At 40.1% G+C, this 13849-nt stretch overlaps 1 protein-coding gene across 1 annotated transcript in view; it reads left to right on the forward strand.

The window, feature by feature from the left end:
- sgsm2 (small G protein signaling modulator 2) overlaps positions 1-13849 on the forward strand; it is an 88961-nt gene that overhangs the window by 41349 nt on the left and 33763 nt on the right. Inside the window, exon 3 of the mRNA XM_078246888.1 lies at positions 12564-12732. Within this exon, the coding sequence (XP_078103014.1) occupies positions 12564-12732 (169 nt within the window). The remainder of the gene's footprint in view (positions 1-12563; positions 12733-13849) is intronic.

The raw sequence follows: 13849 nt of genomic DNA on the forward strand, positions 1-13849 counted from the left end.
ACACAAACAACAAAGCGCAGTCAATCTGTCTCGCTCGTCTCTTTTCTTTCTCTCTTTCTCCGTGAAATGAAGCTGCCTTCAAGTGCGGTCGGAAATGTCGAGATCTATAAACAATCTGACGGAAAACAGTAACTGTGAAATATTAAGTCTACTTGTGCTACATTGGGGGGTTAAAGAACACAACAGGACGTCACACAAATGTTCTGTTTCACTGACGCTCCCACACCGCCGCACAACCCTGTGGCAAATCACCGGATTGCCTATTTTGGTCTGAATGGGCCCTGATGCTTTGTCTTTTTGGCTCTTTACAGCAGATCACTCAGAAGACCCCGCAATGGATCATTTGACAAATAAACCTTATGGGAAAGTGCTTCTTCATCAGGATTTAGAAATCCAACAACTTGCTAATATTTACTGCAGACTTGATGGAGAATAGTGAGTAAAACAGAAAGGTCACAGGGTTCTGTCCTTGGTCCACTTATCTTCAGTTAGTATATTAAGGATTTTGCAGAATCTAATGCAATAGGTTTTCAGATATATATATATATATATATATATATATATATATATATATATATATATATATATATATATATATTTATATGTATCTGGTAGGGCTATTTCCTCATTTTCCACCCAGTTGTCGAGTGCTTACTCAGTTGTCGAGTTAGTTAATCTATAACAGTATGGTTTGAAAACTCACATCTAATATGTTACAATATTGATTTTACAAAGCAAAGTCAGTGTACAGACATGGGTCTAAAAACCCGCATATACACGCTCATTTTGGTGGAAAAGGGGTATGAAAGGACCTTTTTAGAAAACGGCATCAACTCTTGTCTAGTGCAGCATTAATGAATGCTGTATGGTTTCTTTATCTTGCATCTGAAACCACTTATAGAATCTAAACACCACGCACATTGTTCATCGCTTCACAGCCTGGACTTTAACTGTAATCTCTAATAATCAGTAATAATCGAAAAGCACTGTGTGACAACAGAAAAAGGGAATGTGCGGACAGAGAGAGGAGGTGTTGGAAGTCACAAGGTGAACAGAGGAAGCGTGAGAGAGTGGAGGAAGAGGTGCAAAGATAAGGTGTGAATCACGAGGCGATAATGTTGAAACACACACACATACTAGAGTGTGTGTCGTGTGTGTTTATGTGTGTCTGAGAGATTAAAGGCCTGGGGATGAGATGAGTGCTTATCTCTCCTGTGGAAACGGTGGATATCAATTAAAAAACAGATGAACACAAGAAAATGGACAGAGTGAATGACTGAATTTGTCATATTTGTGAGATTATTTTATCAGCTGAGTGTATTTCTTTGTGTATCTGACATGACTGTTATAAATGAGTGTAGCGACTACACCGGCTCTGAACTTTTATCTCAGGCATCAGCACAGGTGTCTCTGTACGTGTCTCCCTTCCTTTTCCTCCATTTTACATCCTGCACGACTTTGCCTGCGTTCCCTGCACCTTTTTTCCTTTCCGACTCACCTCAGGTATAATTAAATTTTACTAAGCCCTGCCCTGAACCCAGTAATCCCTCCTATATCTGCTGTATCATTCGACTTGGGCTCGAGGACTGCAGTCTTAGTCATAGCAGACGCTGCATCTCTCGCTCTGAAAAGCTTTCGCCGCAGCTCCGACTCAAACAGTCAAGGTTGCAGCTCAGCAAGCTGCAGAAAGGCAAAGGTACCTTGGTCCTGCTAGGGCTGAAGCTCTGCACACAGCAGCTGTCGCAACAGTTTATTTCCAATGGCAACCGAAAGCAGATGCAGATCGGTCGCCATGCCAACCTGGCTGACCCCTTGACCGTCTCTGCTCCCTCTTTCCTCTTTCTCATCCAACATCCTGCCATCCCACGCAAGAGAGCAGGAAAAGGCGTGAGAGGCAAAAACCTTGAGAGAGTGAGTCAATTTACACTAAATCTACACGAGAGGATTCAGAAGACCCTGATCCTCCTCACAGGTTAGCCAAAACACACACTCCATTCAGAGTGCTACGTGCCCAACACTGTCAACACTCTCAACCAGGGGCGCCGCCAGGAATTTTGGGCCCCATGACAAAAAAATCAAATTGGGCTCCCTCTGCGCAGCTGTTGTCACCACATCTCTAGGACCTAACTGTCCCATCAAAAGCTTTACTTAACTCTAATTAAAGGCATGCAACTAAAGGCTTCTTGTTTTCAATACAGTTAATATTGTTTGAACATGACATGCAGGCTCAGGTAAGATACTCACTGTTTCCAACTGTCCAGCATCCAGTACAGACAGTAGGTTGTTGTTTTTTTTAATTTTATTTCATAATGATCATTATGTGAGAAAATAATTGTTATTAATGTGTTTGAATTTCTGTCATTAATAAATATTTCATTTTATTTTTTGTAATGGTAAAAAGAGCAAGCGAGACAGAAAAATCCCCACAGACTCCCTGCAATGATGCTAACTGGCATGTCATTGGTCACAATGTTGCTCACCTTCTGGGACAGGGAGGGGCACAGTTAGGGGGAGACTGGGGTGCTGCTGACTCATCTGTTGTTAAGTCTGCTAAAAGGGGCAGAGACAATGATTCAATATGAATCTCTTGCTAAACGTTTCCCTGCACTGATTAAATGGTGATTAAATGTAGGCTAACACTAGTCTGTAGCTAGCTAGCTTATTTCAATATGGACATTAAGCCAACAGGTTAATACCACTCACAGACTATAGAGGGTTTTCACCGACGTCACGTTCTGGGCGGTAACCTGGATGCGCGGCCATATTGGAGGCATTCGGTGTAAACAACTGAATGGAGTAATGGAGTATTGTGCACTTTGGATACTTTAATACTGTATGTCTAAACAACAGAAAAGCTCATCAAAACGCGTCCAAGATGCAAAGCATGGAAGGACTTGTACCACAAAAAAGGCGCGATATTTTGAGAAATTACAGTTCACTGGCGGTGCAGATCCCTACAAGTTGGCTCCCTCTTCTTGGATCCATGGCGACCCGGTGAGTCTTCCTTCAGTTGCATATCCCGATATAGTTAACTACCTGGTTTTCTCGCCGAGCCCATACACAGCGGAAGACCTTAAATCCTACAAAAGTTTGGAGGCTTATAACCAGATGGTGTGTGGATGGGTGAGGGAGACGCAGTACCAAGTCATTAACGACCAATGTGTTGTGAAGGCCAAAGTAAGTAATGCAATAACGTCTTTAATCAACCTAACCTTAACTGTATGACATCATTGCGATACTCAAGGTGTAGCCACAGACTCTCAATAGTCTTTTTTTTCAATTTAAAGACCGAACAAGACAGAGTTTTCCCTCGTAGATCCTGGTTGAGCTTTGCCAACTACAAGCGCCTCCTTTCCTCTGATAACTTCTGACATTCCTCTCCCTGGTTTTTAATAACTTTTGGAAGTCGATAATATTCCAAATGTTTTTCTCGGTCTGACCTATTGGTACAACCTAAAACACAGCGATAATTAACCATTTTCCTTAACACCGTTCGGGATCTACTTCAGTGCCTGTGCTTTGTTGTAATGCGGAGTACCTCCAACATGGCGACTTCGGGTCTGATGACGCGCCGTGAAAACCCTCTATAGGCTACCCACCTTTCTTGGTGAAAAACTGGGTTACAGTTTGACACCCGTTCCTTTGTCTTTCCTCTCTCTCTTTTATCTCTTTCCTTTTTTGAAAACGTTAAAAAGATTTTGATTTAACGTTACTTGGTAACATTGTGGTCACTGTAGTTCTAGCACATCTACTGACTACAACTAAACACCGTCACTGAGTGAGTGCGCTAAGGCAGGACTAAACCATTTCATGCAGATACAGGGGGGTGGTCGGTCAATATGAATGTTTACTTTTTGGTCAATGGGGATATTTAATTTTTACTGCCAAAAACAAGTAAAAACAAAGAGATCATTAATTTTATTATTATATTTGAAATATAATATATATATATATATATATATATATATATATATATCCACAGAGTTGTTTGGTGTCGGTGCGGTTTTAGCGATCTGAGGCTCTTACGCTAAACTAGCATCTTGAACAGGAACTGCTGCTCGGTGAACGCAGCCTAAAAGCTGAGTGTCAGACAACAGGACTCTAATTACACATGCCTCCAACTAGATCAACACAAAAGGGATTAACTGTATCAGCAACACTCCCCTGCTCTGAGTATAAATGTGTCTTAGCGGTGGCAGTAGCCTAAATGGACAGATAAAGTCAGAGCGACAGTATTGTTTGTCCCCGGGACATCCGTCCAGCTGGGCTAATGTTAGCTACAGTGAACACAACAGTCCATCATGTAGATCAGGTAAGCAGGAAGAAGCTCTGCAATTTGAAATAAAGTCATTATTTTGTGTTATTTATTATTCAATAACTATAGGTAAGTCAGTGGAAAATCCAGCATATTCTATAAGTTATTAATGATTAATCGATTGTTAAGGCGGCCGACTATCGATTAAAGAAATTGTTTAAAACTTGCATCCCTGCTACTCATCTTCAAAAAGCAAATATCAGTGTTTGACGTCACTTCTTTAACTCGATACAGGATAAATAAATGAGACACCAGCTTTCCACCAGAAGAATTCTTGCTGATAAATAGCAGCCACTGGCTACTGGAAACTGTCCCCCTTTTTAAAGCTGCTATTGAGAAGAATCACTGACACATTTTATGACTCAGGTAAGACTGGTAATTACATCTGCTATGGGTATTTATGAAAGAAGTCACAAAGACGGAGCTGCAACAGCAAAGAGCAACCCAACTTCCATAATTGAAATGCCAAAATGTTCCCCATTTAGCTAAATGGATTTATGGTGTGATCAGTGATGAAGAGATTAAATGAAATAGAAATCAAAGCTGATACATATGAGCCTGCTCACAATGGCGGATTTTTCTTTTTCCTCTCACTGGAGTATGGAGCCACAGATGTAAAAAAAAAAAAAAGAAAAAAAAAAGTTGCCTAGAGCAGCTTTAATTTTAGCCCAGTCAGATTTTTTTCATAGTACATTGTAGGGAGGATTCATTATTCCATTTGGCCTCATATACGGGATTGAAAGGCTTCTATACGGAGCACCTGATCTCTGCGTCTATTGAATCGACCGTGTTTTAGATCCTTGTGAATTCAACTTTTTATTCGGAAGAGGAAGATTGTTGAAGATGTCCTTTTATTTCAAAGTAATAATGTTGTTTTGAGCTAAACAATAACAGACATCAGGCAATTATACTTGAAATCCTTTAGCTGCTGCAAACACTTGCTGAAGAAATGCTGCATAAACACTGCCTTTGTCCCTTGTTTAGCAGTATACTTTGTGATTCCCTTGTGGGAGTTGGGCAGCTCGAGGAGAAAATGGTAGGAAAGAGTGAGCGTTTTCCATCCTCTGCTAAAATCAATATTACTCTCTGCCGTTTTTCATCTCTCCATCATGTTATTTTCTCCCTTGCAATCTCCTACATCTGTCTCAGGACTCTCTTGTCATCGTTCCACCAGTGTCTCCCACTATCACTCTTTTTCTTTTTCTATCTGCACCTATTTCAGGAGCAGCAGCATGACTCATAAAGTTAGATAGGTATAGTCCTCGGAAGGGAATAGAAATAGTCCAGAGTATATTTATATCAGAAAAAAGGATGTGATGAATCTATATTTGAAATTACTTAGCCAAAGACCTTATGCCATGGCTAATTATGAGACTGCCCCTCCAAAAAGTAGACAAAATACATTTTAAATGATTTAACTACACTACCATGTTAATTATATATGGTTTGTCATGTTGAACATTGAGAAATATATTGATATCGTGTTATTGGCTGGTGTAAGATTATCTCGCTGCAGGGGCTGAGGGGCCACCTGAAATCTCTCTCTGCAATTGAAAGCCATCCAGTTTTAGCGGCTTTATGCCTAAATCATACCATTTCACAACCCAAAGAGATTTTGCAGTTCAGAGGGGAGACTCGGTGCAGTAATCACTTCCAGGAGTTCTTCAAGGCCTGAAAAGATTGCCTTCTTTGCAAAGCTTCTATAGCTCTGAGGTCTTTACTCAGAGGTGTGTGTAGGGGTGTGTTCAGTACATTATGTTACGGGCTATTAAAAGCTAAGTCCGATTATGGATGTCTTCTTATCTGTACTGGAAATACATACAATAATGTGATCTCATGCTGTCTACAATTGGCCAGTCATCTACCAGAACAAGAACGATTTACAACTAAGAACATACTCCAGAAGTATGAGCTGCATTGCTACTGTTTTCACCAACCAGGATTTTTCCTTTAAGGCATGAGGGTATGAGAGCTACAAATCCACCATGAGACAATCCACCACCAGTTACGTTGAAACAGTAATGCACAATTATGTCACACAAACGGTACACAACCACCCTGTGTGTCTGTCAACGTGTAGGGCCTGAAGTTACCAAGGTTTATTAAAGTCATCAATCACAGCTCACACATACATGCAGCTTTATATTACCCAGAGATGTTATGATGAATAGAGAGATTCCCGGTCATGTCTTTTGTTATCAGATTATGTATCCGAGCCTGTTGTCTACTCACACAGTGAAACTAGTGTGAAATAGTTAATACTCGATACAAGGCTTTTTTTATGAACAAAATAACAGCTCATTACTTAATAATTCAAAGACCCCTATTATTGGCCAATTCATTTATTTTTTTTAAGTTTTTCCAAAAATGAAAACGTCTTAACATGAATCCAACTTATTATTAGCAAACATAAATCAGCCTATTAGTGTTAAAAAAAACAACATTATTGATAGTCTAACTGGCCTACAGGTGAGGTAGTCACTTAGGTAGCCAGATACAGTTCATCCTAAGGATTCACTGTGCCACATGTATGTTTAATATTAAAACATGATTTATAAAATCATGGCAACAATTATTATTTTAATAGCTTAGTATTCCATGCACTAAACATGTATGTATAAAGGCTTTAGGCTGACCACACATTATTGTAGGCCCAGTTTAATATGCAACTTAATTTTGTACAATATATATAGTAGGGGTTCGTGCTCCGTCTCTCTTTTAGTTAAGGGGTCCTTAGTTTAAAAATGTTGAAGAACCCTGGACTAAGGGAAAGCTTAGACAACATAAGGTCATTCATAGGCCACCGGTCAGGGGACGAGAGTATTCAGCCAAGGTCTGTTCAATCAAACCTGTTCATGTATAATTGTGTTTGTCTCTGTGCAGATTCAAGGAGTGTAGACAGCTGTATGATAAGGGAATGTTTTGTTTTAGGACTGTCTCCTTTTGGAGGTCGGTGGGCCTGCCACACTTTAGCATACTTCCCAGAGAGAGAGCGATAGGCTGAACTAGGCTTTAGCATCCGTGTTTAGGCGCCTGCAATATCTTTGTTTACCTAAAAGGTTCAGCTAAACGTAACGCCTCCAGCATGAGTTTAAATACATCTTCAGGAAGACAGGAACTACACAATAACACATCGTGGTTAAACTGTACTGCCTGCTTAATAGTCTCCTCAGTTGAGTGTTAAAAATGAAATGCTCCTGTGTAAGCCATCAAAGTCTCCTGAACATTCATTCAAATGAGTTGTGCCGCTCCTGAGTTTTTCCTTAACACTTGCTTTGGCTGTACTTTGTGCTTTAATGTTTTTACAAAGGTGAAATGGCTGTAACACAGAACTATGGGCATGATTGATAACGACATTAACATCCCTTCCATCTAGACTTAAAAATACTGCTCAAGACAACACCTTAAAGGGACAGTTCACACCAAAATAAAAAAACACCCATTTTTTTGGGTTGCCTGGTAGCCCAGTGGTTAAGATTCAGACTCTCACACATGTTCAATGCTAAATTGCTAAATTTTGTCTATATGTTGTCTCACTGTCCTATGCAACAATTAAAAATAATTGCTACGTAATTGAACGCCATACAACTCTGTGGTTCTATTTTCTGTAGGAATTAAAACAAGCTCTATTGGTCGGTTATAGGTTACATTTCTTCGGAACCTCTTTGTCTTTGTGGTGGGTGCCAGCATGTGTATGAGGTTAAATTCACAATGCTTCTCTAGTCTTATTCGTTCCCCTGCATGTACAGTAATGTAGCCAGTTTTTCCCATTTGACTGGGTACTTTCGGGAGAGATTTTTGGGGGATTTTGAAGGCCTAACCTTTTGTTTGCCATACATCTTGAGTCAGACCGGAGTGTTGAAGGGCCTGACATACAGGAAGGCTATCTGTAGTGATGCATTAGACAGAAGACTGAGACTTTGTCGTAGACTTGAGGCATGTTGAGAGAGGTGACACTCTGAGACAGCAGCAGCAGACACACAGGAAACCTGAGATAGAGTTTGTTAGACACAAACAGATACAGACAGGAAGGGAGAAGTGCAGTGCTGCCTAATTAGCTTTGTCTTCATTAGATCTGCTAATGATCTCAGTGGAGAAAGCTCCAGAGGCCCCTGCCACATATTTTCTTTGTCAGCACAAATGCTTTTGAAGCACAATCATACAAATTATACAAAAACATAAAATGTTTTATACAAAAACAAAAATGTGCACAAAAAATGCATACATTCTGTAATGTGAGTGTGTTGTAACAGTGTTGGGATTAACTGTCCCTCTGCCCTTGTCAGAATGAAAGCCTTTACTTCTGCATGTATGATAGAAAGGATTTGATTATTAATATGAACCACAGACACCCAAACGTGAATTAGCAGGCTGGTCGTGAGAGAAAGCAGCAGAATGAGAGGAGCCGGGTGCGGTCTCTCCCGTGGGAGAGCCGCTCGCATCTTCTGCTCGATTTTTGTGTTTCCACAGAAACAACCGTGCATTAATGTTCACTACAAGACTATTACACGCTCCTCATAAACCAACACTTCAGCTCAAACTTTGCAGCAACTAATCCCTGCTATCCCTTTGGATACCAACATTAGTTTTCCATAATCTGCCACAATAAAGCTGCTGTGAATGTACTGTACAAAGAGCTTTTTGAGCAAAAACCTCAAAGCCTTTAAGCACTCCTTCTATGGCTCTGAGAGTAGCAATAAAAGCAGACTATTACACTCATAAAGCACTAGTTTTCCCAGCATCAGAGAGAATTATATTGTTGTTGGTCATTATATTCCACTGTAATATCCACTCCATTCACCTCGTGGAGGAAAAACACGTGCAGACAGCCGCAAAAGCTCAGAGCTGATAAGAATTCATACTGCAGATGGACTTTTTATCTAAAACTAATGAAGCTATTCTCTGTTGCTGTTGTAGGTTTACATAAAGACCCATTTGCATGAATGCAGTACTTTTTCAGAAACCCTTTATGTAATTTTTGTCTACCAATAAAGTCAGCACATTATTACAACTTATTAAACCAACAACCACATACATCGAAATGAGTTCAAGACAGATTCTCTGTTTGCGTTTATTTGAATAATCATATTACGATGTTGCTTTTACCATCAGCCCTAAAAAGCTTATTATGGCTGAGCATTAATGCAGCAATTACAGAGGGAGGGAGACGGCTAATGGATGGGCCACAGCTAGAAAGAGACTCTCCTTTTCTCTCTCATTTTCTGCATATGAGTCTATGTATTTCTCTGGGCCAGTTCAGTCTTTCTGCTACATCTCATATGCTAGCGTCCTGTTGGTATACAAAAGTGCATTTGTGCTGTTGCATAGTCAATTTCAATCTGTGTATAAGGCAGAGCTGCTCTCAATTTGCACACTTCTGTACTTACATTTGCTATGTTTAGTGCATAGTTCATTCACACTGACAAAGTATAGCTAGATGCAGTGCACTATGAGTACCTGGATGGTGCACTCATAACAGTAAAAAAATGGAATATAAAATGCTGGACAATATTCACCAGCAACAACGGTTGCCATTTTTGCTACAGGGTTAGGGTTAGGGCTTCGGCCTATCTTTGCTACAGAGCGGAAACTACGGGACCACCAACGTATTTTCTTTTTAATTTTTTAAAGATTTTTTTGGGGCATTTTAGGCCTTTATTATATAGGACAGCTGAAGATGTGAAAGGGGAGAGAGAGGGGGAATGACATGCAGCAAAGTTACACATGTGTGTTTTTCTAGAAGTACCACTGTAGTCAGATATGAGAAAACAAGCCGGATCTTATTTTTGCGGGGGACAATAGGTGGCGTTAATGCTCTGCCCGGTTTAAAAAGAAGGGTTTGGGATTTAACATAAGCCTATGTAGCAACTAGGGCTGGACAATATATGAATATTGAAAATTGATATATGACACTAGATATCGTGATATAGTGTTGTCTTTTCCTGGATTTAAAGGCTACATTACAGTAAAGCGATGTCATTTTTTTAACTTACCAGACTGTTCTAGCTGTTCTATTATTTGCCTTTACCCACTTAGTCATTAAATCAACATTACTGATGATTATTTATCAAAAATGTCATTGTGAAAACACCAATTGTCAACCCAACAAAACTGCCGCAATATCGGCATTGAGGTATTTGGTCAAGAATATTGTGATATTTGATTTTCTCCATATAGCCCATCCCTAGTAGCAACCAATCTAAAGTAATCTTTGTCATGTTAATAACATGACAAAAATGACAAACATAAGCAACCAAACAAAAGCAGTTTAGTTCAGCAGCAGCTGCTTAGTTATATTGACGAGAGATGCCAGTTCGGCTTGATTTCCAGTTAAGAGTCCTAGTAAAGCAGTTGCTAACCACGCTGCCTGATCATTACAGCTTTTGCTGAGCTGATGTAATGTAATGTATTTTTATTTAGATTGAACGTTAACCTTGTATAAAGACAAGGAGAGATGCATAGCAGAGGATAGTAGCCACATTCAAACCAGGATCGGTGCTGATTCTAACAAATATATGGCATAAAGTCCATTAGGGGGTGGCTGAAGTGGATACCTTTCTGCATCATGTTTTTTTTTTAAAAGAAGTATTTGGTGATTAAAGCTACTAGCATTGACAGACCTGAAATACTGTTTTGATTTGCAAGTCGTGTCTCAAAGACATTAGACTGAAGGACTTGATCCAAAAGACTGGTATATGGTTCCTTCTCACATTATCACTTATTAAATGCAGATTTCCATGTTACTTTTTAGTCTCACAGTTACACTCACTACACAGAAATTGTCAGGCAGTCTACTTTTTCAACCCACCCATTATTCTTGCAGATTTATATCAAAACTTTTCTGCAGCTGAGAGCCAATTCCCCCCCACAGAGATATTACAGTTTACTATATGATCTTATCTTTACCGGTAATGAACGGACAACAACAAGTACCCGCAGTGTAAAGGGCATGCTCAGGGATAGGTTACTACCTCCAACCTTCTAAATATTTAAAGGTTGTAGGCGGCCAGCAATTGTCCCTCACCTGAAATCACATTTCAGGTGACTGTGTTGCTTCTAATTTAATAAGCAGCCGTCATCTCTCCCCTAGAATAAGAGAAACAGAGGAAAGTGTTCACTAATAGCATTATATCCACACACAAGTCCATTAGTAAAAGTCTGAGAATGCCTCGAGGTGGAATGAAGATATGAGTCGCAGCAACATGTTAACATTTGTGCAGATACAAGAGGACATTGTATGCTGTAAGATCATATACAGTAATTATTCTCTTTATATTCTTGTGCTCAGTCCATTTGCACATAAATTGCACATTTCATACTGCATACATTGTCTACCTACTAATATGCACATCCAACACCTTCCAAACCTTTGGTTCAGAGGAAGATATTGTAGCTCAACAATGCACTGCACAGATTGCCATGACATTTCTATTTTGAGAAAAATCTGCATGTAAAATCTAATGGGCATATTTCCTATTCATGCTCAACAGAGGATGAACATTTTCAATTTTGGATACTTCACAAGCTTTCATTTAGTCCCAATTGTAGGCCATAATGTCAGCTTTGCACAAAACGTGTCTTGTAATCTAACAAGCAGTTAAGTGTGTGCCATGCGTAAAATTTCCTCGCTGTGCATCAAACGTTTGAGACTGCAGATGAAATGCTCCTGATGGTTACTGATAGGTATTTAATTGAAAAAAAGATACATTCTACAAGCATCATTATACAAGAATCAGTCATAGGCCTATCAAAGTGAAAGTGGTTAACTCAATTGAAATAATTTGGAGTGGTTTGAGTGTAAACCTCCGTCAACAAGCCATGAAAATTGCTTGCTAGATGGTCTGTGCAGAAATGCAAGTACACGTAATCTATTGACTTACAATTGGCATGTATCATTCACACTCCAAGCTCCCAGGAACATCTCTGAACTACTCAATGCTAAAGGAACTGCTTGGTTAGTTCAAGCCATTCAGCTGTGCAGGAAGTCAGTCAACCCCGCCGAGGAAGTGTCTCGGGCTGTAGTGCACAAGCTCCGTGGACCCAAAAATGCAGAAGCCTGCGAAGCCTGGGCTTAAATTGAAGATGCCCATCTCTTCCTTTCTTTGCTTATAAGCACAGTGAATGTTTCACACTTATTTTACCAATTATTTCTATTGTCCTCCATCTTTTTGCAAATAGTCTCTCATCTTTCCCCTGCTCTCTTCTCTTGTCAATTGTACCAATCCCAACTCTTCTCCTCTCTCTCCAGCTGCTATCGAGGCCTGCCTGAGTCACCTGCTGAAGAGACGGGCAGCTGGTTTTCTCCGCAGCGACAAGATCGCCGCCCTCTTCACTAAAGTCGGCAAAGTCTACGATACTGCTGGCGAGGTTTGCCGTAAGGTGCAAGAGCAACTTCAGCAGCAGGCCGATCTCACCAGGTTGGTCACACAGTTCTTTCCAACGAGTTTTCCAAACAAGTGTTTGAAAAAACAAACGAAACCGGGATCCACCCAATTCATCTTGCCAGTAAATGCTGTTTAAGAGACAGTTTTGAGTTCACTTTTAAGTTTCAATTAATCTTTTTCTGATTGGAGTGTTCCCACCAGGGACCATACCTGACACCACATGTAGAATTGAATTTGTGCAAATTGAGTGAATCTGCCATCCTAATTAGAGAGGAAGAGACACTCTTCTCCATTACAGCCCACTTTGTGATGAGGATAATAAGACTCATAGTGTAGCTTTAATTATGCACCAGAACATAAACTAATTAACATCAGCTGCAATGAATAGAGGCAGTTTTTATAAGATATGGACACAATAACAGGAACACCCTCAATCCAATAATCTTTGTGAAAGATTATAGACCTTTTTTCACAGCAGACATTTCGATTTTCCATAGTAGATGAAGAACCGTGTAATGAATAATATTAATGATAGCGCCACTCATTTTACAGTGTCCCAGGGAGCCATGCCACTGAGGCAAAATGCCCTTAACCAGGGCCTGGAACTAATAAACCTAAATGTAATGCAGCCATTATTAATGTCATTAGCAACATCTGGGCTTTTTTGGACATTATCTCCTGACTAAAGGCCTGCGTAGAGTTTGTTGTTTTTCATTTTATTTGGTTGTTTCGTTTTATGAGGGCTGCTCTAGTATTTCATCCATACAGCACCAGTGAGATATACATTAGTCACCTGTTCACCACCTGTGCTATCAACATGCAATACACCTTTCAGTATAAATGAGTCTCGCATTGCCAGACCTTCCTCCACGGCACTGCGGAAGAGGATCTGGCTAGTCCACACAGCATTCCGAGATGGGAGAAAAACGTGCTCTGGTTCATTGGCAGCGCTAAGCTCCGCACAGAGCCTCTGCAAGATAGCCTCAGGACGGAACTTGTTTTGGTGGAACATGTGTAGTTCAAAAGTTGTTTTAGGAAGGAAACGGACATCGGCGAAAAGACATGCATCCAGCAGAATTTCCTGCGGCACCGGAGCAATCCCAGAAGTGGAACGTCATGGATAAAGACTAGTATGGATAGAAAATAATTA

Source organism: Sander vitreus, chromosome 3 (assembly GCF_031162955.1).
Source record: "Sander vitreus isolate 19-12246 chromosome 3, sanVit1, whole genome shotgun sequence".
NCBI classification, from domain to species: domain Eukaryota; kingdom Metazoa; phylum Chordata; class Actinopteri; order Perciformes; family Percidae; genus Sander; species Sander vitreus.